Source organism: Meleagris gallopavo, chromosome 2, assembly GCF_000146605.3.
Source record: "Meleagris gallopavo isolate NT-WF06-2002-E0010 breed Aviagen turkey brand Nicholas breeding stock chromosome 2, Turkey_5.1, whole genome shotgun sequence".
Taxonomy (NCBI): Eukaryota; Metazoa; Chordata; class Aves; order Galliformes; family Phasianidae; genus Meleagris; species Meleagris gallopavo.
Genome location: NC_015012.2, coordinates 41,605,828 through 41,632,070, shown reverse-complemented (window position 1 = coordinate 41,632,070; position 26,243 = coordinate 41,605,828). Strand labels below are relative to the sequence as shown.

Genomic DNA, 26,243 nt, shown 5'->3' with positions numbered 1-26,243 from the left:
TCTGGACTCATTTCACCTAACAAAATTAACACAATGGAGTCTGATGGTAAAATATAGATATATAACATAGAATCATATCTATTGACTTGCTTTCATTTTCAAGTTTAGGAAATGCAAGGCCTATGAATTGTGTAAAAAGTGAAGTGCAAGTGATATTTTAGGATTAACTTTTTGTTAAAATCAGAATAATAAAAACTTTATCTGGAAAAAGACATGGATAACAACTTAGTAACATCATGTTGGTGCTGTTTTCTACATCACTGTTGTAGCCCAATGACAATGTAGTTTATGTTGTAAGGGGTGGATTTTTTCTTTTAATAAAGATCTTAAAATCTTAAATGGCAGTCTGCCAGTGATGCTCTGCTGAGAGCTACAAACAGCAAAATTAACTTGGAAAAGACAGTACTGAAAATGAGACATGAAGTTTGCTGGCTTGCGTCACCGGTGTTTTAGGCTTGGTCTAAAACAGTAAGGTCTTGCTGTCCTAGGTTTGTCATTTGTGACCACTAAAAAAGAAAAGATGCTTGGTACACAGATGTAACTTGGGCAAGCCCCCGTTCTGTTGGTTTTGCTTCCTTCTCTCAGAAAGATGTTTAATGCATTCCTTCGGAACACCACTAGTTCAAGCTACATGTTCATTGCTGGACTTGCCCAGCATAGCTATGCAAGAAAAAAGGATGATCTGTGAAGTAGCTATCTGTTACAGGATTTCCAAGCAAAACTAAACACCAAAAGGTATTAGCTTTCCTCAGCACAAACCCTTCATCTACAGCAGTAATTAGCAGTTTTGATTCACCACACTGCACCTTGGGGAGAACAGAGGTGGGGACCAAGATGTGCAGAGTATAAAACCAGCTGGCAGCAACAGCTACCAGAACAGTCAGAACAAGGTTGTGGTGTTTTGTTTTGTTTCTCCCCACACATACAGAACCATGTACGCTTCTGCAAGTTGCTCATCCTTTTACAATTGTTTGTTCGCTCTGTCCCTCTCTGCTCTCTTGTTTCTCTGCCTTGTACTTCACTGGGCCTCCTTTCCTCCTGCCACCTTCTCTTCTCCTCTCATTTTGGATTTATTCCTCAGGAAGCCTTCCTCTCTTCCAACATAACCACAGCAACACAAGCAGCACCACATCTCTGACAGTTTCGAGTTGTGCTGAACTTCCTCTGCTGCAGCCCCTCACACTCCTAATCCCAGCCTATCAACCACATGCACTACATATAGAGTCCTCAGGGCATTTTCCATTTCTCCAGTCAATGCAGCAGCACAGCAATATCCTGTTCTTACTTAACTACTGGTACCAACATAAAGCAGCCCCAGTCTATGAATAGGCTTCTCAACTCAACTGAAAGCTAGCTGCTTCTCTTATACCTCTCGTGTGGCAAAACATCTTAAGAAGAAAAGAGTTTGTAATTCCTCGTTCCTTCCTCACATCTCAGCCTCTTCTTGAGAGTGCCCAAGGGTCATGCCACAGATCAAGGCAGTCAGCCTGGGGTGCCTGCTGATTCCCAGCTGGGGACAGATATTAGAATCTGTGACATGAGTTATTAGGAGCATAGGTAAGATAGGGGAGATGGATATGCATGCACACGTGTGAATTTGTGCATACACCTGTGCATATCCAGGGACTGCAGCAAGACTGCTGATAGCATCAGAAACCAGAACTGGTAAAAGCAGAGGAGGGCAGTGGAAAATCTGCAGCATTGTACATTTGCATTAGGTATAGAAACTAAAGGCTAAAACTGATTGTTCATTTGAATTACAGTCTCACATAAATATATAATATTTAAAGTCACATAAGATATTACAGAATACAAGCTGACACGTTGAGCTCCAAAAATGCAGTTTGCAGCGTATAACAGTAAGCTTAATTTGGCTTAAAATCACAAACTACTCTACAAACTCTTGACCATTTACATTCTTGTTAATCCTTGCCTAACACGGGTCAAACATATATAATGATCAGTGCTGTTAAAAATATTCATCATCACAACAAACACTAATGCGTCCAAATTCTCAGATACCTTCATTGATTGAAAAAAAAAAAAAAAAAACATTAGACAAATGGGAAGATGTAGCAGCTCTTAGCTATAAAGGATCAGCAGTATATTCATGCTATTTTATCAGTAATTGTACAAATGTTTTAATCCTCCAACTGGAAGATTAAAAGACCTTTTAAAACCAAGCATGTACACAGCTTCATTGACTTACATACAAGACTGGAGACTGGCTTGAATTACTCACTGCAAGATAAGTTACTTTAATTATATAATGGCTAGATCCAGTAAATCTCTTAAGTGTGTATATTATGATCACTTTCTGAAAATCTGAAACTTAAGGTAGACTGGTATAATAGTGAAGCACAAAGACCCTTGCTTCAATCTTTCATAGACTTGTGTACATAAGATGCAGTTTCATCCAAGTAACATTCTATAACCAAATGAATAACAGACTTATAACAATGTTCTATTTATTAAAAAAGAAAAATGAAAACAATATTTTAAGTAAGTTTGTAATTAAAAAAAAGTTATAGCTGAATCATTCCCCATTTTCAAATAGGTATTATAAATGATTTTTCATAATATCATTGTCCATGTGCTTTCTTCATTTCCAGAAAACCACGCCTTTTCCAGCTTCTCTAGTTTTCTCTTATTTTTCTCATGTTTGTTCTAGCAAGAGTAAAACTTTTCTCAGATGAACATATGTCTCATTTAAAGAATAAAAGACAGAATGAACAGTATTTCTAAACATTAAATGGGATGTGACGGATATTTACTATCAGTATATTTTTTTCCCAAATGCGTTCCTAAAGAAGAAATATGAGTAACTGAAATTAAACAGAAGAGAAACTAATGTAAAATTACTCTACAATATAAAAAAAAATATATACGTCATAATAATTTCAAGAAGAGGTCATCAACAACCAGAAATTTGGCCTGTACATACCATAGAATCATAGAATGTTTTGGGTTGGAAGAGACTTTTAAGCTCATCTAGTTCCAACCCCCTGCTACAGGCAGATCTGTTGGAAAGATGCTGGGAAAGAGAAAGACAACCTATACTTGGAATAGACGCCACCTTAGTGCAGAAGGAACAACCAGGAGGTTTTGAATCCAACCCTAATTTGTCCAGATCCCTGAGAGTCCTTCCGTAAATGATCCAAGGCTCCAGTCATCAATATCATCATTCACGCCATTCAAGAGCTGTGCAGAGTGGTAACCTAACTGCAGATGGTCCAGGTGTGTGTGGGCAAGTGAATGGCCATGCTCAGTGTATGCTGTCCTACTTGGGCAAGAAATGAGATGGCTAGTGCCAGGGGGTTTGCAAATGAGAAATATAGGTGAAGGGCTCTCCTTCACTTCCTCCTGTTGTTGGTAGTGCCTTGGACTGCTTGGGGTCAGTCCTGTTAATACAACAGAAGGGAACCAAACTGAAAATATTAGGAGACCAAAGCAGGATGATGTTTGAAGCAGTATCATGCTAAACTTCCCATAGTTTTCCATTCCATCAGATGTTCCTGTTCTGTCCTACAGGGAGACTCACTTCCCTACCACAAACGCAAATCATCAGCAGGAGCAAGCTGCAGCACCCCAGGGCATTCTGCTGACCAGCTTGTGACCAAGAGGGCAGATACTTACAAGTAAACAATGTTTCAACTCTGTTTTAGCCTCTGTTCTCTGTTCATGATAACTCAGCTTATTATAGGCTGCTCCAGGGAACAGAGAGATGTTCCATCCACTTCCTTTCTCTTGTGAACTAGTAGCACCATGGGTAAATCTGATTTTTTTCATCTCTGTTGTTCATTCTCAAGTCTCCTTCTTTCTCTCCAGATTTCCTCTAGGCCCTACACCATCTGTCTAAGCACTTCTCTCTGTGCATACTGCTGCATTCTATTCCTTTTCTTTCTCTGATCTATATTTAGTTGTTTTCCTGTTTACACATCCCTCCAGAGAGCGATATTGTTGAATGTGACTAGTCAGGAAGAGAAACAATGTGGTTAGAACACATATCCTTTCAGAAGAGTAATCGGGATGAGAAGGCATACAGGATCGGGTAGGGTATAAAACTTTTCCCTATGATTAATCAGAAACAGAGATCTGAATATAAATCCACAAAACCCATTAAAGTAACCTGATCAAAGCCAAAGAACACCTAAGCACAGCAAGGAAACATATGCACACTTTTTATTTTCTGACACCATGCATTTTTTTTCCAATGGTAACATTGAAAAAAATTTGGGTTTGGAAACCTGACAACATCTGTCCTTTTGCTCAAAACACCAGAAATCTCAAATGTGAATCCAGGGTGTACACACAACAAAAACTTGGAAAGGGGAACTTAAGGACTGCTGGGGAATTCAGTGTTGGTTGGTCAGATACTTGAAACACAGCACTTCAGCAGAGGGGTAGTAAGCATAAAGCTGGTTCTCAAGAAGTTTACAAGAGTGACCAATGAGAAAGCTGGCTGCCACACATTAGGAATCAGGACCAACGAGAACACCTGGGTCCATCAAGGTGAGATAACAAAGATCTGCATCCTAGTGCGCATGCAGTGGGGAGACTCTATCTGACCTGAGTGACATTTGCATAGCAAACACACAGAGCATTCCCCGTCTTCAAGTTTATTCCAGTAATTATTAGCTGATGAACACAGGATGTAGAGAGGGCTTGGTTGTGAAATACAACAGATACTAACACTAAGGAAGATTGATAGCAGAGATACTCTCCTGTAAGTGTTATTTACCACTGAGAAATCAAGTACTTCACTAGCAAACATACAAATACATGATTTGAATAAAAAGAAATGTCTGTATTTCTGCTCCACAGTTTTTCCATCATAGTCATGTAAACAATCTTGATTATCATACACCACCAATAACGTTCCTAGTCTTTATGCCAATAAATACATTGGCAGCATGAGCAGCTAAGGGCAAACATTGGGTAAAATCACTGGCTTCCCTGTTATAACTTGCTACAAAAGCAGAAGCTCAAGGAACTGTAAAACTTCACAGATCTAAAAGTTCTACAAGCGTATTCCACTGGGGATTTCACATTACATTTTGCTAGGTGTTGTGTCACTAGTAGATAGTGAATGATGCAGGTTAGAAAATGGCTGTGTAATGGTGATAAAAGTATTTAGGACTAAAGTAGGAATTAGGTTCTGTTCTCAATGACTAACGAATAAAATCTGACCAAGAGGTGCTACAGCTTTTGGCAAGACACCAGAAGAACGGAGAACAGGAATTGCTGCAGATTGGAAATGATGGCAATAGAAGAATCACAGAAATTTCTGGGAAATTGCACTGCAGTGACCGCTTTTCTGAGTTTGTTTCTTCAGTTAGTGACAGGAATGGCTGTTTATATGATATTTAAACACACAGAGGGAAGTCGTTTAGCATACAGGATGGGCTTCAGCTGGTCTTTATTCCTACAAGGTGTAGAACAGAAGATATATCCAAAGCAACCAGCAAAAAGATGATTTCATCAGCAGCAATTTTCAGTGGCCGGAAGAACCTCTTAAAGACCAAAAGGGAAAAGCCTACACCTGTGAGGACAGGAGATGATCTAGAAATATAACTGGATCATGAGAACAAAAGGGAAAGAACAAGGTCAGAAATTGTTCAGTCATGCCCTGAAAATTGCTTTAGGAGGAGTGTTGATCCTGAAAGAGAGAAACAATTTTAAGAATAAATTATACAGCACTACTTTTGAGGAGATATTTCCATGAATTAAAAATAGAAGTGAACTTTGCAGTAATTTTCAGTCTGAAAGGAATGTCAGCAGCAGAAACCTGAGCTGATAATCTGTTTGGTGTCAAGCAGAACTAAATAAACCTCTGCTCTGAGTCAATAAGAGGTTGTATATGGTATTATGAGATCAAACTCTAATCCTCTTAGTAGCATTTTCCACAGAAAAACTGCATTAATATATGAATTCACATTGTTACATGCATAATTCATATAAATTCTTATGTACAAACACAAAATATGGCTGTAATTACAAGGTATTCCTTATATATTATATAATATGAATCTTGCTCAAAAATTGTCCTAAAAAGGAGTAAAAGTAGCTCTAGGCATTATTTGCATACGTACTCCTCACTGCAAATTACAGAATAGTGTCCGACAACAGGATGTGCCTGTTGGTTAGTGTAAAGCCCGTGTTACTCTCTGTCTCTCCTGTACACATAAATGTCTCATCTTCAATTCAGAGGCAAAGGGTAAGGAGACTGTACAAAACAGGTCAGTTTTAATTCCAGATTGTGGGACACAATTATACAATCAGGGCTTGACTGAAAAAAATTTAGAAATTCTACAGCCTAACCGTGCAGAAATCTTGCCTTGCTCTTGCACAACTATCAGAAAAAGTCAAAATTCTCTGTTGACCCACATGATTATTCAGCATGAAAATATGAGACATCAAACTATCTAAACAACCTGGTCATGTGTAAGTATAGCCCTGTCCAACAGAAGTTTGAAATAAGACATTGTAATAACTACTGCAAAGTCAGAACAAGTAAAAAAACAATATTCTAATATACTTCCCAGGCTTGTTTGCTCCAGAGAGCCTGAGGACTCTCTGCTGCACACTCCAAAGCCTCTCTTACTAGACATCTAAATTCTGCTTTTATCCAGATAAATGAATTATTCATGTCATCATCAGCAAGCAAGACAGGATGTTTCAAGCAAACGCTTGTGTTCAATTATAATTCTGTAATAAGTATTCTAAAATCTAGTGAGATAATGCATTATGTTTTTCCCCCAATATATTCTTACTTTAGCAGCTTATGCTTCTATTTACATTTATACAATTGTTATAATAATTCTATTGATAAATCAGTCATTTTATATTAAGTTCTGTAAATCCTTTTCTCCATATACTATATTAAGATACCTATTTTTCCCCCCATTGTACCATACTGTAAGTGGCTCAAAACAAGCGACCTTAATGCTTCAACAAAAAAATGACTCCCGGATTCCAGAAAACCAACCTCACACCATATTGCATACTGCTTACCTCAAAACATCTCAATAACCTTGACAAAATACTGCTGCTAGTCACTTCTTCTGCCTCAACAATTAGATTAGAAGTGGAAATGCTAAAAAGAAAGAGCCTGCTTATTTTGTATTATAGGAGAGCATTACTAAAAGGCCGCAGTATCAAGATAAATAATTTTATGATATAAGTATTTCTAAGCCTAAATATTTATACAGGTAAATAGACTAATCCACTTGTTTCTGCAGCAAATCCAAACATGCTCCTCACAGATAATCCTAGCTTGCCTCCTGGCCTTGAAGCACAGAAACTATTTGTAAACAGCATAATAAGGAAACCCAGTTTCTTATAACAATCTCTTCCTCTCTCCTGCCATCTTCCCTTCTGCTTGGCTTCTTTAGTGGCCATTCATTTCATGGAACTAGCAGGATCTATTGCCTATTTTCATGAATCTTATATGAACATTGTGTCCTTAGTAACACTGTTCTACCTACATCTGTTAAATGTAGAATGGTTCAAAGGCAAATGGACAATAGGGTGGAAAAAAAACAACAAAAAAAGAAGTATAATTTAGAACACTTGGCTAAAAATGGATCTAAATCGACAATTCAGATTTGCAGTAATTTCCTGTGCTCACATACAGGCAATTCCCTTCAGATAATCTACAGAAAGCATACAGACAGACTACTGTCTCAGAAAAGTAAATGAGAAACAATACAAATATCTGACATTTCAGTTTGCATGCAGTAGAATGGGTCTCTTTTCGTGTACCAGAAACTTCAGAAGCTCTAAATCCACTTCCTTGCACTGTTCTTAATGAAAAAAGATAGATGAAATCTTTACATGAGTAGACTTCCAGATTTAACAATCTCAAGATAAAAGCAATATGTACAGAACATATGATTTCAGATGCAGATGTGTTAATATCTCCAACATACAATTCAATAAGAATTAGCTTGCCAGTTTCCACTTAAAAGACCCACATAAAGTCAAAGCCAGAAGAGAATATTTATTTTGTGTAGTTTTCACAAGCAGTTTGATGTCACAAGGTGGCAGGTGCAATGGAGCTGGAAAGTAGTTACAATGATGGTAGAATGCCCATGCATTCTGATAGACCTCAGGTGTTGTCAAGGAGGAATGAATACTGTTGTATAAGCACCACCACCACTCTGGTAACATGTTTAGTGCCGCAATGATAGTAATACAAGTTTTCTTCCTCTTCAGATCTGATTCCAAAAACAAACAAAACCAGCAATTTGAATTTTCTTTTCATTTTGCTTTGAATTGCGTAGGGTGCACTGTGAGAGTCTTAGGCTTTAAAGCATAGCAAATTTAAAAGGAGTAGTAGCCCTTAGTCACCAGAATACTATACTATAAATAGAAATTTGTGGTTTGTTTGTTGTTGTTGTTGTTGTTTTTAAATCATGATTATATAAACTAATGCAGGCTTCTTCAAAACCTGTAATGAAATTCCCAAGATGAACAAGCTTATGACTTCCAGTTGAGATGGATGATGATGACTGTGCAGAAACCATGCAAAGCCATCAGGCTCTGCATGAATTCACACATCTGAAATGACAATTGACCAAAGCTGATTTTCACTTCAAGGGTTTTCATTCAAAGTTCAAAAGAAAATCTAGAGGGCGCATACCAGAGGAAAAGGTCAGCATTAAAAGCAAAATGGTAATGCAGATAGCTACTGTAGATGCCATAGTGAAATTACTTTAAAAACTAAGTATGGTGCTGTAAAAAATGGTATTGTATAGAGCTGAAATCCCAGACAAACTTTCATGCTCAGCTGGAAGCTGAGTTAAGTCATTGGTATGAAACCCTCACCAATACACTCAGAGCCTGTGCTGTAAGTGGGCTCCCTAGTAGCTTTGGCTATGGAGAGTCAGAAAGTAGAGCCATTTGAAAAGAAATAAGTTAAAGACTACACATATGAGAGCGATAGTTGAGATATGTAATAAGCACTGTATTTGGGGTTTGCTTTGGATCTGTCTGGCCATTGTCCAGACTCAGCTGAATATGTCCTCTGATTCAGCAATTTCCAGCACAAAGCTTTGTTTTCACTGATGACCCTCAAGTTACCTCAGTAAATTGAGGGTGGAAAGTACCAAAACAGAGTCAGTGCAAGAAAAATAAAAAATATCCGATTCCCATTGTCTGATCCTAAAGCGTAAATTAAAAAAGCTAAAGCAGATGAATGACTGAAAGAAGGGAAAAAAACGGAATGGCTACTTTACAGAGGAAACATCTGAGAAGGCAAAATGAAAGTTTCAGCAATACCAGGAGCCCACAATTTAGGGTATGTATTCTGTGTGTGGGACTCCGCATTTCTGTAGTCCAGTCATGGGAGTCTACACATCAGTGCATAGCATGTCCAAGGCCTCAACATTTATTTTTTTTTACTAATAGGGAAGCAAAGAGGAAAGAATCATATAAAAGGAAGGCAAAATACCTTAATTTCTCCTCCTCAGTAACTGGAAGATGGAAACTGGAGTTGTTGATATGCCTTCCCTGAAGAGATGATACAAATACCCAGGTAGTGATAACATTCTGGTCACCAAAACAATAAAGAAGTGCTTGCAAACTATAGTAGTACTCCAAGGAGTAACACGCTATTCTTCTTTCTGTCTCAATCCCACAAATGTCACGCTAGCAAAAGGAATTTAAAAAGGGGAAAAGGGCAAGCTTTCTTTTGGATGTGGCCTGTATAGCACATTAAATTTTGTTTGGCATGCTCACAGTTCCCTAGAGGTGGATTATAATCACCAATATTTGTGCGTGTGGAAAACAATGGGGAGGAATGGATATACACTAAAGAAGAAGCAGGGGAAAAAACTAAACAGATAAATAAGAAAACAAACGGTAAAGAGAGGAATCAAAAGACCGACTCATTTTTTGTAAACAAAGTTCTTCAAAAAGCTGTTTTTGAAATGTCCAAGATTGTATTAGAAATGATTACATTTTTAATCTACTGATTTGAACATGTATTATGAGAGAGATGGAGATACTGAGTCCAAAACTTAAGACTTTCCTTACAACCCTAGGGAAAACCCTCCATAAAAAGACAAGAACAACTCCTGCTATAGCTTTACAGATGTCTGCCTGTTATAGCATTTCTTTAAATACAAGTATAAATCAAATGATTGTTATGGTTTCTTTTATAAGCCTGTTACAGAATGAAAAAACGCTTAAGCCAAGCAGGAAAAGAACAGGTAGCTGGCATCATTCCCATGATTTTTCTAAATATATTTACACTTTTTAATAGAATGATACCAATCGTCTAAAGTAAATTAGCCTGTGAACTTTATCCTGATATTTTGAAAGAATATTTTCAAAAAGTCAATCAGAATAAAATGACTACTTTCCAGCTGACTACATGAAGTGCATGTTTTGGATGGAAGCAACAGTCCTCATTGCTGCTAATGAGGACTAAGGTCCTTAGAACCTAAGGTTCCGTGTGGATTTTCCAAACTAGGAAATAAATTTGCCTGCAAGATTACACACACCTGTCGTTGAGAGTGCTGTTAGAAACTCATTTCACACTATCAGGTAATAAATACCATAAGATTTATTTTATTTTATTTTTTTCCAGAAAACTGTTATCATAGATAAGTGAATACAGACTGAATTGCTCTACCGTGCAAGGAAAGATCCTAAAGCATTGGTGGCACTGACAACAGCAAGAAAGAAAAAGAAAACGCCTGGGTGCTGCTATAATTGCACTGGTGAAACTGAGGGAAAGCAAGTAAATGCTATCTCCATATCCTGTGCAGGCACAAGTTCTGCTGCCCATCATCCTTACTAGCATTGCTGTTCAATACAGTATGATATGACAATATATATATATTTTTTTTATTTAAACTTTCAGGACAGTGGATTATATTACCTCAGACTGACAGGCATCATAAACCAGACAACTTTGCAACAAGGCAGAGACTGAAAGGCGTTATCTGATACATGCTTCTTCTATGACTTTCCTAACTCTACATAACACAGCACTTTTTCTGTGTGGATTGGCACAAATTCCACCTACTTCTTGACTAAGTCTAAACATGGAGTTCCACCTTTAGAAGCAGGACTTCAAGGAAAAATGTCAGAATGAAGAAAGAAGAGCTAAGATTAACTAACATACTTTTTTCTCCTCTTGTGACTATTCCACTGGTTACCATATTCAAAGAAAAAGGTAACTCCCTGTGGTATGAGAATCTGGAAAATAAGGACAGTTGCATCACCTTCAGAGATGCACAAAGTTGTTCAAATTAAGGCTCTGCAAAATGTTGGCTGGAAAATGCCAACGCTTTCAATTTATTTTGTATCGACACTATATGATAATTGTACATATTTAGAAAATGTCTTGGTTTAGGTATCTTGATAGTACTGATTTAGTAAAATGTTGAGTTCATTTCAAAAGACCAGTGATTTTACTTGCCAGGGAAAAGCCTGTCTTTTCAACATAATGGAATGTTATTAAAAAAAACTTCTGAAAAATGTACTATTTAACATCTGCATGCATTTAGTAGTCAAAAATTCAAGTTCAGTTATATGAAATGGTCTTGAACTGCCTCATAGAAATAATCTAATATAAAGCCTTGCTTTCAAATCACTGTTTTCAATGCATAATCATATAGAATTTAAGTAGATACTGTGTAGGCTAGCAAGTAAACAGGTTTTAACATATTTAGACAGATGACTTTAAGATGTACACAATTACAACATTCATTTGCAGTCCCAGACATTTTCTAGCTACAGACTGGCATTGTCTTGTGCAGGAAAGGCAGGCATGGAGACATGCTGATGCAGAAGTTGGAGACAAACATATCTGCCAGAGTGACAAAATTTGTCTGTGAGTTGTTCTCAGTGTGGAAGTGGAGAGGACTTGAATAGCTTCAGGATTTTCTTTGTTACTCACTAGTAAAACAACAGTAATTTCCACTAAAGGAAAAAAAAACTCCCTGACTGAGAAAAGCAAATAGTCACCTAGGCTTTTCGCTTATTTTTTTTTAAGCAAAATTACTTACGTAATCATATGCATCTTACAGATGCTTTCTTTCATGTCTTCTATCAGTTCTTGCCAGTTCGCGTATAAATTATATAATGTGTTGGGCCTCTTAGTGAACAAGCCAGAGTGGTTATTTCTCTGTCGAAGTGTTGGACCAAAGTACCATCTTCTGGGATGGGCAGGACTGATAGATGCCAAGAACAAATCTTTTTTGCCATTCCCAAAAAGGCTCAGTCTTAGAGCACATTCTGTAATACACTGTTCTCACTATGACCACCTTGTTTGTTCACTGTACACTGCACACAGAAGCCTGTGTAGACTCCTGGTGTTCAGCTAGAGGAGGGCTCAAGGCCCTCCTACATCCTACAGTGAAAGCAGTTCTGCCAAAATGCTGATGTTGGCAGTATTTTCAGAACGTTTAGGCAAATTAAATACAGGCTGTTCACAAGCCTAGACTGCCCAATTCTACAGGCATGGCACCAGTACCACAGCAAAGAAGGAGGAAGAAAGGGTAAGGGCAGTTAAACAATCTCCAGTTGCCTTATTGGCAGCCACTAGGCTGCTGTCCCAGCAGGCAACAGTTCCAGGGGAACACATTCTACCAAGCCCCACTGCATTGTCTGCCAGGAGTAGGGGTCCTTTCATGCCTAACTCTGATCACACATTACATCAATCCACAGACAGCAGATGCTTACTTAAACTAGATAAACTGTAACACTCCATGTACTGAAACAGTTCAAACTCTGAAATAATAGTTCTCAAAACAGTGGTAAAGAGTTCACACAACTTTATTCCGACATTAGATTAGATGCTAGCAGGAATTTTTTTACTCAGAGGGTGGTGAGGCACTGGCACAGGTCGCCCATAAATGTTGTGGATGCCCCATCTCTAGCAACATTCAAAACCAGGCTGGATGGGGTGATGGGGCCCTGGGCAGCCTGATCTGGTGGGTGGCAGCTTTGACTACAGCAGCAGGTTGTAACTGGATGGTCTTTAATGTCCATTCCAGCCCAAGACATCCTATAATTTTATTGATTACAAGTATTGATACACCATGAGATGCAGTGAGAGAGATTTCACAGCTAATTCCCCTCACATGGTTCCCTTCAGTCTTCCAAAGGCATGCCTTGCATGCCCCTGGTGAGGGAGCTCACATCCTAAACCAATAGCCTGGGAAGTATTTCCCTTTCTGTGAATGATAGCTGTCTGCAAAGACCCAGAATACATGCACTGTTTGCTTCCTTACACATCGTCAGTTAAGAAGTTAGAAGATAGATTCGATGTTTCAGTTCTTTTCCACTCCCTGTGACTTTGTTCTTCAAGAAGCAAAAACATAACTGGTAAGAGCTGATGGCATCACACACACTTCTGATTGCAGTACTACTTGCTGCTTTCCCTACAGTACAGTGGGTCATTCTTAACATCAAATACTTTTACAGAACCATCACAAAATGAGGCCCTATAACTCTTGCTAAGTGAATAAAAAGAAATGGCTAGCAAATATTTAGATTAGAAATAGTTCTACTTGAATAACTGGTAAATAAACATAAGGGGTTTTTTTGTTCAGATTTCTATTTTACTCGCCAAACTTTTCCAGAACACAAATGCAAAAAGCACACAAAAAACTAATCTTCTCCTGAGACTAGCAGGAAAAAAGACAATTCAAATGTAATTGATAATAAAAATAAGCACAGGAGAATTCAGTTCTCCGAAGCAGACTTTTTGTGCTACAGGGTCAGACAGGACATAATGTTGAGAGGTAAAATCTAAAACAAAATTACATATTTTCCACTTGCATAAAATCAATTTACTCCAAATTACTGCTAGGCAGGGGCTCAGCTACTGCTTCCAACCTGTTCAGCAGGTTCAGATATCTTGTCCTCCTGAACATCCACACCCACATATTCCAGGCATTATCTGCCACAAAGACATAGTGGAGAGGCACTGGCCTCCCCTTTTCATTCATTGTGTCATGTGTTCATGGTCAGAATCCAACACGAGCTCACCATACTGCTCTGTTATCACCAGCCACATAAGGCATGCAAGCACACGGTCTATCAGCTGATCATACAGGATCCGTTTCACAATCAAATGAAGACATCCTGTGTTACACAAAGCAATCAGACCGCTGCTCTATATCCAAACAGACTTGGACCTTGGGTGTGTGATTATAGCCTGTATTCAATCATGTGACATATCAGAATCAATGTGATAGAGTCCATGGACAGGATTCATCATTTCTGGACTGCATGCCAAATACCATCAGATCAAGACATCATGCAGACTCTTACATGTGGAAATGGAGCATAAAGTAACAATTTGAATTGGTCTTTGACAAGATAGGGTCCCTTGAAATAAAGAGGCCATTAGAAGAAGGTCTTCCTTTCCTTCATATGCAAACAATGCTGCTTAGACTGGCACAGGGTCATATGCTTGAAAGTCGTAGAATCATAGAATCACCAAGGTTGGAAAAAACCTCCAAGATCATCCAAGCCCAACCATCCACCTACCACCTATATTTCCCACTAAACCACATTCCTCAGTACAACTTCTAAATGTTTCTCGAATGCCTTCAGGGACAGCAACTCCACCACCTCCACGGGCAGCTCATTTAATGCCTGATCACTCTTACTGAGATGAAATTTTTCCTAACGTCCAATCTGAATCTCCCCTGGCACAACTTGAGGCCATTCCCTCTGATCCTCTTGTTAGTCACATGGAAGAAGAGACCCCCTTCATCACAACCTCCTTTCAGGCAGTTTTAGAGAATACTTAAATTTCCCCTGAGCCTCCTCTGCTCCAGACTGAACAATCTCAGTTCCCTCAGCTCCTCCTTATAAGATTTGTGCTCCAGATCCCTAGCTAGTTTCATTGCCCTTTTCTGGACAGGCTCCAGGACCTCGATATCTTTCTCATAGTGAGGGTCAAGTTAACTTTCAGGAAGGAGGAAAAACATTTTTTTTTTCCCATCCTACTGCAAAGACTGATAAAGGGGACCTAAAAAGCATTTAAATGCATAAAAATTCTGCTGCAAAGCAAAAAACACAATCTGTCTCTCAGTTGCAGTGAGTAGGAAAAGATGACACAGGCTTAAATTGCCATAATACCTATATTAAACATTAGAAAAGCTCTCAGAAACTAAGGATAACGTTGTGAAACATGCTTCTTAGGGATGCTACGTGGCATTTACTGTGGGAAGTCTTTAAGAAACAATCAAACATGTTTGGTTTAGCTACAGCTGATGTTTTCTGAGGAGGAGAGAAGGTTCAGAATGAGGCTTTTTAGATCTCTCCTAGCTCTATTTTTGCTATGTTCTTCCTGTGGTGTACCTGTTTAATTTTCTTTTCTGCAGCTCAGCTTTGTTAATTTGAGACTTGGTGGGAGGAGAACATGGCAGGTCTGATGTACAACATACTGTTTATTTGAAACAAAGTCAGAAGTATTTGGGAAATGGAGGAGTCATTTCTTCATTACGTGTTCACTGATGTGCACTCTCTTACTACCAAACCCAATTTAAGTAGGTAGACTTATGCTAAAGAATTTGAACAGTCATCATCATTTCCATCTTAAAAATGGAGAGCATGGGGAACAGAGGTCTAGCTGTGTGTAAGGACACAGCAAGTCATAAAAATGAACTCAAAAGTAAGATTTCCTGGTTCCTCAAAGTGACCCTATTTGACGGACTACGTGCTCTCATTCCCCCTAGCCAGGCAATGCAAGATTACAAGAATTGCAGCATTTCCTCGTAAAAGTCTTGTCTGCAGCTGGGGAAGTCAGACTACAATGGCCCTGATAACTTCTGTAGCAAAGACGCACATCGCAGAGATTGTAATTACCAAGAAAAAAAAAATAGTCCTAAAGCCACTTCAGGACTTGCAACTTGTAGAGTTCATCTTGGGCTGCTAATTCTCATCTTTGTTCTTTAGCTTGCCTCTTTCTAGTACTTGACTGAAAGATGATTATCTATAAAAGCAAAAAAGAGAAGGCAGAATAAAAGAGGCACTACTGATAAAGAATGGTATTGCCGGACAAGTGTAGAAGAGTTCACAAGTGCTTGCAAGGGAAGCATTGTTCCAGCCCAGCGTGCAGAGATGTCTAGTTCAGCTTTTACTGAATATTTTCCTAAAGCTGCTGGAACTTCAGCCAGCGGGAAATCAGAATTCAAGAAGAACATCTCTCATAACAGTATTATAAATCCAGTGCCAGTCCTGCTGTACTACTCCTTACCTAACTTCATAGTCTTGTGTCAACTCCTTACGCAACAGCTGTGGAACCCAAGAAGGACCACATTCCAGTCACCAACTAGGGGTCTCACCTCTCACAAGTGGCTATGATGACAGACACTAGGTTTCAAATTAATTTGAAGCTCTGGTGGACTCTAAATCCTGCACATACTCCAAGTAGAATTTAGATTCACCATTAGCAGTAAGACAAAACAAGAATTAAAACCATTAAGGAGTAAGAATAAAAATTTAAAAATACACAAGAAGAGCAAAAGTAAAAAAAAATCTCCAAAAAGCGTTAATGGCAACGCTTAATTGGGCATTTCCTTAAAAAAACTAAAATAAAAACAAAACAAAACAAAAAAGCAAGAAAGGCTTCTGCGTACTGGAATAAATATAATCGAATTATTTGCATGCTTAGATTTTTCTCCAGCTTATTGAAATGGCATAGTGCATTTTCAATTTATAAATGAAGGAATATTGCTCACTGCTGTAAATGCATACTACTGGGGCTCAAAGTCTTTAGTATAGCCATGCTGTGTGTACTTTCTCCTGGTGGTTTCACATTCACGTTCATCAACACTCAGCAAGAACCATAAACAAAGCCCTTCTCTCGGATGCACACATGCAGTTCCCATTGACTTCACTGGATTTTCAGCTGACTTCAATAAGAATTCTGCGTGCACGCAGAAGGGTAGAACTTGGCTCTGTGCATTTAATAAAATTACATCACTAGATGCCTTATAAATGAAGGGCAATGCAGGCCATATTGAAAAATAACAAACTGAAACATGAAAGTGCAGCCAAAGAAGTTCAAATTTTGGCCAAGTCTTCCCAGAACAATCAAAATGGCATACATTTTAGGCAAGATGAAACAAAAATCCTTGCAATATCTTCTTCATCAGGGTGTGCTCTGCCTTCTTTAGCAGGACTGTGTGAAACTTAGCCATCTATGCAGGGCAATGATCTTGTTGTCTCAGATACAGCAATTATACTGGCATATGAAATGACTAAGGAAAGGTCAAACTACAAGCTGTGATTTGCCAAGTCATTTTCTACTTTTATATCCATGTTCTCTAAGTTATGAAGCTCATTACAACTCAATTTAAAGCAAAATACTACAGTAGAAAAATTAACCAATCCTATTATTTTAACAACTGATATTACATTATTTTGAAGCTATTCTTACAGTGGTATTTTTAAAATTTCAACTGATTGAATCCAGGAATATTTATCCTAAAGCCTTCAGCCCTTTCCATCAACCTTCAAAAAGAACACCGAGAGAAAATCCTCCACAACTTAGAAACAGCATTCCTGTTACAAATTTTAAATGTTGTCTACCAACACATAACTTCCACCTGGTATATAAGCTAAGAAAAGCAATGCCACGTGCGTTCTCTCCAAAATTCTTCCCTTTTTTTTTTTTTACTCACTTCATGAAGTAATCACCCATGTCTTTTTATTGCCTCTGTAAAATATCTACCAATTAGGAATGAAGAATATTCTGACTTCTGAAGATCTCTCTACTAGTAGACTTCTTTGCACTTTCTATTTGGCCATAGAACACTGATTAGCCCACAGCTGCAAATTTAAACACAAAAGTACTCAGGGATAGGAACCCCAGAGGAGGCTTGATGTTCATGTTTAGTTTTCTCCCCTCTAAGTAGGAATGTCTCTGATGATTTTCACACTTAAAATAGAAGAAGAGATTTCATGAATTGCTTTTTCTTCCTGGTTGAAACAATCTCTATTCCCTGTTGCTTTATTACGCTGAATTACTTTGCATAAAGTTTGTTATTACTGCCAAGTCAAGGGAGAGAGGGGAGAAGCGAATGCAATGTTCTGAACTTACATGTGCAGCAGGGTACACATCAGGATGTTTCTCAAAGCAACTTACTTTAAAATTATTAAAGATTAGAAAATAAATTTGGTGTAGGACAACCCACCTAAGGAAAAACAATACAATAGATACTGAATTATTGAATATCAATTATTCAGCAAGTTAAATATTCAGTATGGTGAAAGCTGTTTCTCTCAAACTATGGCATTGTCGAATGACAAGCTATGAGGTCTGGTAGGACTCCACTGTCTCAAAGACCCCTCTTCCCCTTCCAGCATCACACTCTGGCACTGGCAGCCTCAGTTGTCACAAGAGAACTCCTTCATGCAACTCCGAAACTCTTCTTTCTGCTGGCTCTGCCAGAGCACCAGCCTGGTAAATTTATAATGCGTTACAGGGAATATCTCTGTCAGCATAGACTTTGCAATTTGGGGGTTCATAACCCTTTTTCCTCAAATAATTAGGGCCGGTGAAAGGAGGAAGCTTGATCAACTGACGGCAACTTTCATTTATTTGTTTGTTTTAAATACATAGCGTGACTTCCCAACAAACAAAATCAAAGTTAGGTACATCTTACCCAATTGTTTTTCAAGGAAACTGATTTTAAAGAGTTAAGAATAAAAGATCAGTCTCAAACTCAGCTTTTTTTCCTGTCCTGCTTAAGCAATGACATATGAAGAACTTTATGTCTAGACAATTACCTACTGCTTTAAATAGGACACTAAGGGAGTAACATTTTAAAATGTATTCGCGCAGCATGAGACTAATCCTCCTCCTGGGAACACCGGTGCAAATCAGAGTAACTCCTTGGAGGTCAGCTGAAGTACACCAGTGTAAAACAAATGTGTGCCAGAGGAGAATCAGGCCGCATCCACCTTTATTTTAATGCAGAGGTTGCAGATCATCTGCAATGATAAAGTGAACAACATAAATAAAACTGACATTTATTCGATTGATCTCACTTCCTGCCGACTGTTCGCAGCTCCAAATATAGGGCTGAAGAACAATGGTTCAAGGAAGGGAGGCAGAAATCCTGCTTCTCCCCCATTCACACATTCCTATCTGCCAATAACTCCAACCTGAACTGCTTTTTATCTCCTGATGCTGCCAAACCATTTTAGGTTTAATTTGACATTGCTCCCCCGCTTCTGAAGAACACAACTTCTTACAGCAAAATAAATAAATTTAAAAACAAAAACAAAACAAAACAAAAACAAACAAACAAACAAAACCGGGATGCATAAAGAGAAGATGAACGCAAGAATCTGTGTAAGCACCAGAATCCATGGAAAAATAAGCAAGAAAACCTCTATCTTGCATACAATAGACGTGCAAGACACTAGCAAATTGATTAATTATTTGGAAATCTAGCACTGAAAAGTAATGATATGTTTGCAGGGGAGGAAGATTAAAATATGAGGCTATTGCAAGTCATGGTGCCATCTGTGCTAATTTAAGTGAATCCGTAAGTATTTCCCACAACTTCATGATGTCCTGAATCAGCTCCCTCCCCCTGTGCCAGGCTGATAAAAGGATCCTTAGCAACGCACTAAATATATTATGCAACATATTGAAGGCTCCCGAGGAAAAGCCCTGAATTACACGGAAACAAAGAACGTCAGGTGTGAGCATCAGCAGCTTTAGGGAAAGACCACCTCTAACTATTTACCATGTCAGCAGCAAACGCAGGCGTTCTCTCTCATCTCTGTCAGCAGCACATAACGGTATTCGCTGCATATAACAAAGTTAACACGGATTTTACCTCAAATCTACTTAGGCTCGAGCTCTTCGACCGAGACTTCTTGCGGAGATACACGGAGAAGAACCGCCGCACCGTGAACTTCTTCATGTTCATGTCCATTGCCCCGTCCGAGCCCCGGTGCGGAGCACGGCGGAGCTGCAGCGCCGGAGAAAGCTAGCGCATCCCGATAGCCCCGATGGATATCCACAGGCAGGCGATGCCCGCCGTGCCTGCCCCTGCTCATCCAGCCCGGGGGCAATGGGCGAGAGGCGCGCGGCTCGGCGCCCACCGGCGTTGTGCTCCGTCTGCCTTCCCACTGTTTACATTTCGGTGCTGCAAGCCCAACTCTCTCCCCACTCCCTCTCCCCCTCGCCTTAGGTCCTACTACGCCCAATCAGGCTCCGCTGCTGCTGCATGCATAATCAGCTCCAGTAGATGACAGCTCCGAGTCCCCGGCGTAGCAGGTTTGAGATAAATATTAGATGCGTCTATGGCTTTGCACTCCTCTCAGCCAGACTCTTTCGATTTCCTGGTTTCTGAATCACATGGGGAACAGGCACATGCTACACTTCTGTTTTTAGCCCGGAATTTCAATGCCGCTATAATTACTGAGGGCTCCAGTGGTCAGATGTGAGAGAAGAGCTCCCGCACCAGAGCCTCTCCCGGGAGAGGCTGAAGACGCCATGAACCCGCAGTCGGAACAGGGAGGGTCTCAGCCTCCTCTCACTCAGGGGACTTGCTCAGATGTGCTTCCCCCACTTTGAAATCAGAAAGCTTATCATGACCCACCAGCTTAGATTACCCACCAGGCTACATTAAAATACCTAATGCTGGCACAGCTCTGAAAATAGAAAGCACACTCTAAATGGTAAGTATTACTATTCTTATTGTACTCCAGCAGACAGCTACAGCCCTTCTCAGAGGTTAAATATGTGCATCTATTTACAGGCTGCAGCTCTGAGCTGCTCACTATATACTGGAAGCATGCAGACTTACAGCTACCCGCATCTCCCTTCCCATAAACGCATTTTTCAGCTTTTATTCAGAAACTAATGAATCTGAGTGTGATCCAGAGACCAAAGAGCTATCTCTGCCTGCTGTGCACAGCTCGGGCTCCTCGTCCTTGGCAGCCTTTCTTTTCTGACTAGCAAGGAGCACCCAGACATGCCTTTCTCTCATATCCCCATATGGAAATTGAATGGCTCTGATGACTTATTAATGACTGAGATAAATAAGCCCAGAGAGAGCTGACACCACTACGGCCTGAGAAAGCTCTCAGAGGTTAAATGACAATACTACTCCAGTCGATCTGCTCTAAGTAGGGTTGGATTTTGCATTAATTACATGCTTGGGCTCTACTGTGAACCACGCTGGCTGGCTGTGCCTGTCACTACCTGCGTTGTTCACAGGCTCTGTCCCTCTCTTTTGTTTAAAGCTCACTGTCATCTATGTACCTGAAAAAGCAAGAAAGTAGAAACAAGTAAATGAATAGTTTGGCATTTATGGTTTCCTCAAAAAAGAGGTCAGGTTTGAATGGCTACCTTCAGCCTGCAATTTTCTGTAGCCTCTGACTCTTCCGTGCCCTGATCACTGCTGCCTCCCCCCACTTAAGTTAACTGCAGTACAGCACAGGTAGCAGAGTAGCAATCTCCTTTGCCTCTTTCTCTATTTGATGCCTCCTTCTGACTGCTTCTCTACTTTTCCATTTTGGCAACAGGAGCGTATCTTCTAGTGCTGCTGTTGGGTGCAGCCCCAGTGTGTGCTAAGCCAAATCAAGAAGCCCTTTACCATGACAGCTGTGCTGGCTTCTGGCTAAACAGAGTAAAGGCAGCCAGTCCAGTAGAAACTAAGCTACTTATAGGTACACTAAAAACCCTTTCCAAAAGCAATAAGCAGATAAAAAGCACTTTTGTTGGTAGACCTGTATCAGCACCAAAATTATTAGCTGATGCAGTTTATGTTGCACCCCTCACCCGGTGATTGAATTGCAGCAGCTGCACTGAGTGGAGCAAGGGCCTGAGGCACTCACCTGACTCTCATGGGCCCTCACCAGGAACTCTCTGTCTGTGCCCTGCCCTCTGCCTGCAGAAGGAGCATCCTCACTCAGCCGTGCTTTCATACTGACAAAGGCTTTTCAGAGCCACACATTCTCATTCTGATAAGACATTCCATCTTTAAATAGCAATCGGACAAGATCAGTGTAGCTTCCTGCCCATCAGATACACAACAGAGGCCCACCAGCACACCAGCATCATACAGAGAAGATTATTTCTCATCTCCTAACATACAGAACTGCCCTATATAGCAAAAAAAACAGTAGTAGTTGAGAGGTTGCTACTACCTATGCTAGCAGGCTTATCACAGCCCTTCACTTTCCGTGATGCACAGAATGCTTTAACATACAAGTACACACTGTCACCATTAGATGTATCAAAACATCTGAGATTATGCAGCCATTTATTACATTCAGAATTTTGTTCTTTACCACCCAAAAAAATGGTGAAGATTATCTACTAGTATACAGTTAATGAGTAGAAGCTGTTGCTTGATGCTAAAGGTTACATTGCAACACATACAGCACGCCCAGGTTGGGAGCAAATCTCTTCTCACATCCCTGCCAGACACAAGTGCAGGCTTGGAAGTAGGCATTATCTGCCTGCTTTCTCACGCCCCTTCCAACCAGGTGCTTAGGGATTAACTACAGAAGGACAAATAATCATCAATACCAGGACGCTGGTCTTTACGTATGGAACAAGAGAGCAGTACAGCGACTGCTGAGTGCATCTTCCAACTATAAACAATACAAGAAACTGAGTTGCAAAAACTAACTGAAGAAAGAGTACAAATACAGAAATCAAAGAAAATACCTGAGCATGTAAACTAAACACAACTACAGATTTGAAAAGCAAATTCTTCTCCTGTTGCATTCACATAGTATGCTACCAGGATGTGGAATTCAGCTTTGCTTCAAAACAAAAAACGTGAAGTGGTTTAAAAATAAATAAATAAATAAATCTCAAACTGTCAGCTAATGGGATAATATCCATTTTCCCCAATGACTCTAGCAGAAAACGTGCAAGAAACTAATTCGATTAAAATAGAACATTCATCAATATATTTATAAACATACAATTGGCAGATCAACCAGCAACTTGAAAAATTCATTGCACTTAGAAATTCATGGCCATAAATTATTATCTGTTCTCCTTTGAGCAATTTTAACTGTTGATGAACTGCTTGAAAAACAGTCACTGAAAATATCGCTTTAAGACAAGAATAAACAATAAAACTGGTAGAGAAGGTGGGGCATATAATGCAAAGGTATCAAGCAGTAATGCTCTGTGTATTCTGAATTATACTTCTTAAAATATTATTGTATTTGTTGTAGCACAAAATAAATAAATACAAGACTTTGGCAGTTACCAGTGACCAAAATTCAAAAATAAAGTCGTCTTCAATTGGAAAAAAGCTTAAACAAAGAAGCAAACAAAAGAAACCCAAGCCCAGTATTCAAGACAAATTCTCCAAGAAAAGCCACTAGAAATTGGATATTTCACAGCACAGGTTCCACATTTTAAAAGCTAAACAGTAATCCCAATAATATCCCATGAAAACTAAAGGACTGTAATAGCAGTGGTAATTAACTGAAGGACAAAGGCCGGGGAAATTCACAACAAAGCAACCTGCATAGAACCAAAACAATAGGATGCCAACAGCCAACACTGCATGAATCAAGTTTGAAAGAAACAAAGAAATATGAGCTAATTGTTTGCCTGATAGCAAGCACAAACAGAAGACATCTACCAAAAACAGTGGCCTATACTGTGAAATTACTGAAAGAAATTCTACTTACAGACAGTACTTTGGATCCTATGACCAAAATGGACTTTCCAACATTTACGTGAATCAACTATTTATGAGCAAAACCAAAATGGCTCTGCTACTTGAGCAAATTAAGAGATCACTGTAAAACTAAAAACATACAAATTGATACTACGTTCCTTGCGTATGTAGTAATACTGGCTATCCTATCGTACATAGGAAAAACAGAAAAGATCCAAGAAAAGTGACCCCCCAACAAACAAACAGAACATGATAGGCAAGAAATGACTGGGCTTGGATCTCATTAGATCAGCACATCAAGCTGTATTCCAGTTTTTCCAGCTCTGAATCTAGTTGAATATCTTGTCCAGTGCAGTGTCTTGCTTGCTTGACAGGAGTGTTGTCTCAAAAACAAGGATGCACTGTCCAGCCAGCAATGTGAAATACAGGCAACAATACGCCAGCTCAGACATGCCTCTTACCAGTAATGATAAAGCAAGTGATCAGCAATGTTGTCTGGATGAGGAAGAGAGTTCTCTCTGCAAGAGAACTTTCCAGTAGAGAATCCTTTTAGCTATCTTGCAAATTAAAATCACTGTTCAGAAGAAAGACAGCAAAGTCATGCATGTTGTCTACCCATGTCCCATGAATGGGCAGGAAGCTGATAGGATCAGACTCCTCGCCACAGTCTTCTCTGCACCACACAGACTTATGGCTTGGTCTTATTTGTGCACAGAGAACTGAGACTGCTAGGTAAATAAGAGCTTCATAACAAGACAACAAGATTTGATTGAGTTTTCACCAGATGATAGACATTTTAACCCTCACAAAAGCGTCTTGTAATAGTGGCTGCTTGAGCATCAAATTAGCAAATGTAACAAGTGCTGTACTGATGCTGTGTTACGCGCTTTGCTACTTACAGATTCATAACAATGTGCAACAGCATCAACGGCCACACAAATGCCAGTTTCCTGAGGTCTGTTTCATGGACGGAGATCAGGTCATCTAGTAATTTGCACTGAAATTTGGCCAGAAAAGGTGTCAGCTTCAATTCCTTTTTTTCTTTTTTATTGATGTCAGACTTTTACTCTGTTGGCTGATATCAGTCTTGCTTGCCATTTGGTGTCTCGTTTATGTTGCACAAGCTTCTACACCAATGCAGTTGAAGGAGATTGATAAAGATACAATTTTGCTTTATTACCTTTGGATAAAAAGCAGAAACAGACTCCTATAATGGACTAGATGTTTATAGAAAGGAAGATGCTACTTGGTAACTGAAGTATGAACAATTGTACCACATGAATATTTATGAATATCTACTTTTAGTGAATATTATACAACATAAAATTGGATGGCAGAACTTCATGATGCACAGCATATGTTTACTATTTATTCAGACTAGCCATGAACAATTCTACAAAGGAATGCATTCATTAGAAATCTACTGATAGACAAATTTGCCCTGATAGATTCTGGAAGATATTGTACACCTAACAGGAAAAAGTATATGGAACATTTGCTGGAACCCCCATTTTTACATTTAATAGCCATCAAAAGACCAAACTGACAATTCACTAAGCAGAAAAAAACAAACAAACCTGTTTGCTCTAGAAATCCTGAAAAAAAGAATGTATAGGGCTTAAGAACTTACATTATAAATGTTAGATAGAAATTTTTCCTTCTACTAGATGATGAAACTACATACGGAGGTAGAAAAACAAATGAGGTAGATAAAAAGTTTCACTGTTAGTTCAGCTGACTGACCTGAATTAATATCCATCCATACCTCAGACTGTTTTTGTATAACCTTGAAAAAGAACCTTGCTATCTCTGGCTATGTTTAGCTATAGTCCAAAAAAAAACAAAACAAAAACAAAACAAAACCAAAAAAAAACATACCCCAAAATCAGTCACCTCTTGATTGTCTATGAGAATGAGGGTGTGGATTACATGGTTTTATTATTTCCAACTGGTAAGTCATAGTTCTCACAAAGATAATCCATGGTTTTTTAACCAGAAAATAGCAAGACCTGTTTTCTGGTCAGGTTGTTGATTTGTACAAAAGGATGCATCTCTCAGCATGTCAGACTCAGATTCTGAAGTGCGTGCAACTGCACTTCCATTTAGCCACATTTCCGCTCCAAATCTCCTTTTATAAAATGGAGGTGGAGTATTCTGCCAATTCACAGGAGCTGTTTCAGAGAAAACACAAGGACCACTATTATGTACTCACAGCCAAAATGTCAGTTTGGGCAGGGCACATACTTGCTAGCTTTTCTTACAAAAATAGACTAACAATGAGTAATGTCAAAGAAGAATAAATCAACGACACATGCAAATTTTCCTATATAGGCGCTATAGCTAGTAGGACAAAAACATGAGACATGTAATGCTCACCAAAAGTCAAGATCAAGATTGTGTGAATATCCCATGTTAGATACCACAAGAATGAGATTTGTTCAATAATCCATAGTCCTAAAATCTTTAGCCTTGACATTTTTCTTGTTGGACTTTTTATCACGTAATCACTTTGGATTAATTTTGAAGGCCTGCTTACAATAGTAGCAGTTCTTAAATCCAGATTATAGAAAAAAGAGCAGAAGGGAAAAAAAAAAA

At 39.1% G+C, this 26,243-nt stretch overlaps 1 protein-coding gene across 2 annotated transcripts in view; it reads right to left on the bottom strand.

The window, feature by feature from the left end:
* RPS6KA2 (ribosomal protein S6 kinase A2) overlaps positions 1-26,243 on the bottom strand; it is a 274,636-nt gene that overhangs the window by 138,539 nt on the left and 109,854 nt on the right. Inside the window, exon 1 of one of the 2 annotated variants that reach the window (XM_010707087.3) lies at positions 19,827-20,344. The exons of the other annotated variant lie outside the window; for it this stretch is intronic. Within the exon in view, the coding sequence (XP_010705389.1) occupies positions 19,827-19,925 (99 nt within the window). The 5' untranslated portion in view covers positions 19,926-20,344. Of the gene's footprint in view, positions 1-19,826; positions 20,345-26,243 lie in introns of those variants that run through there. 2 annotated transcript variants of the gene reach the window in all.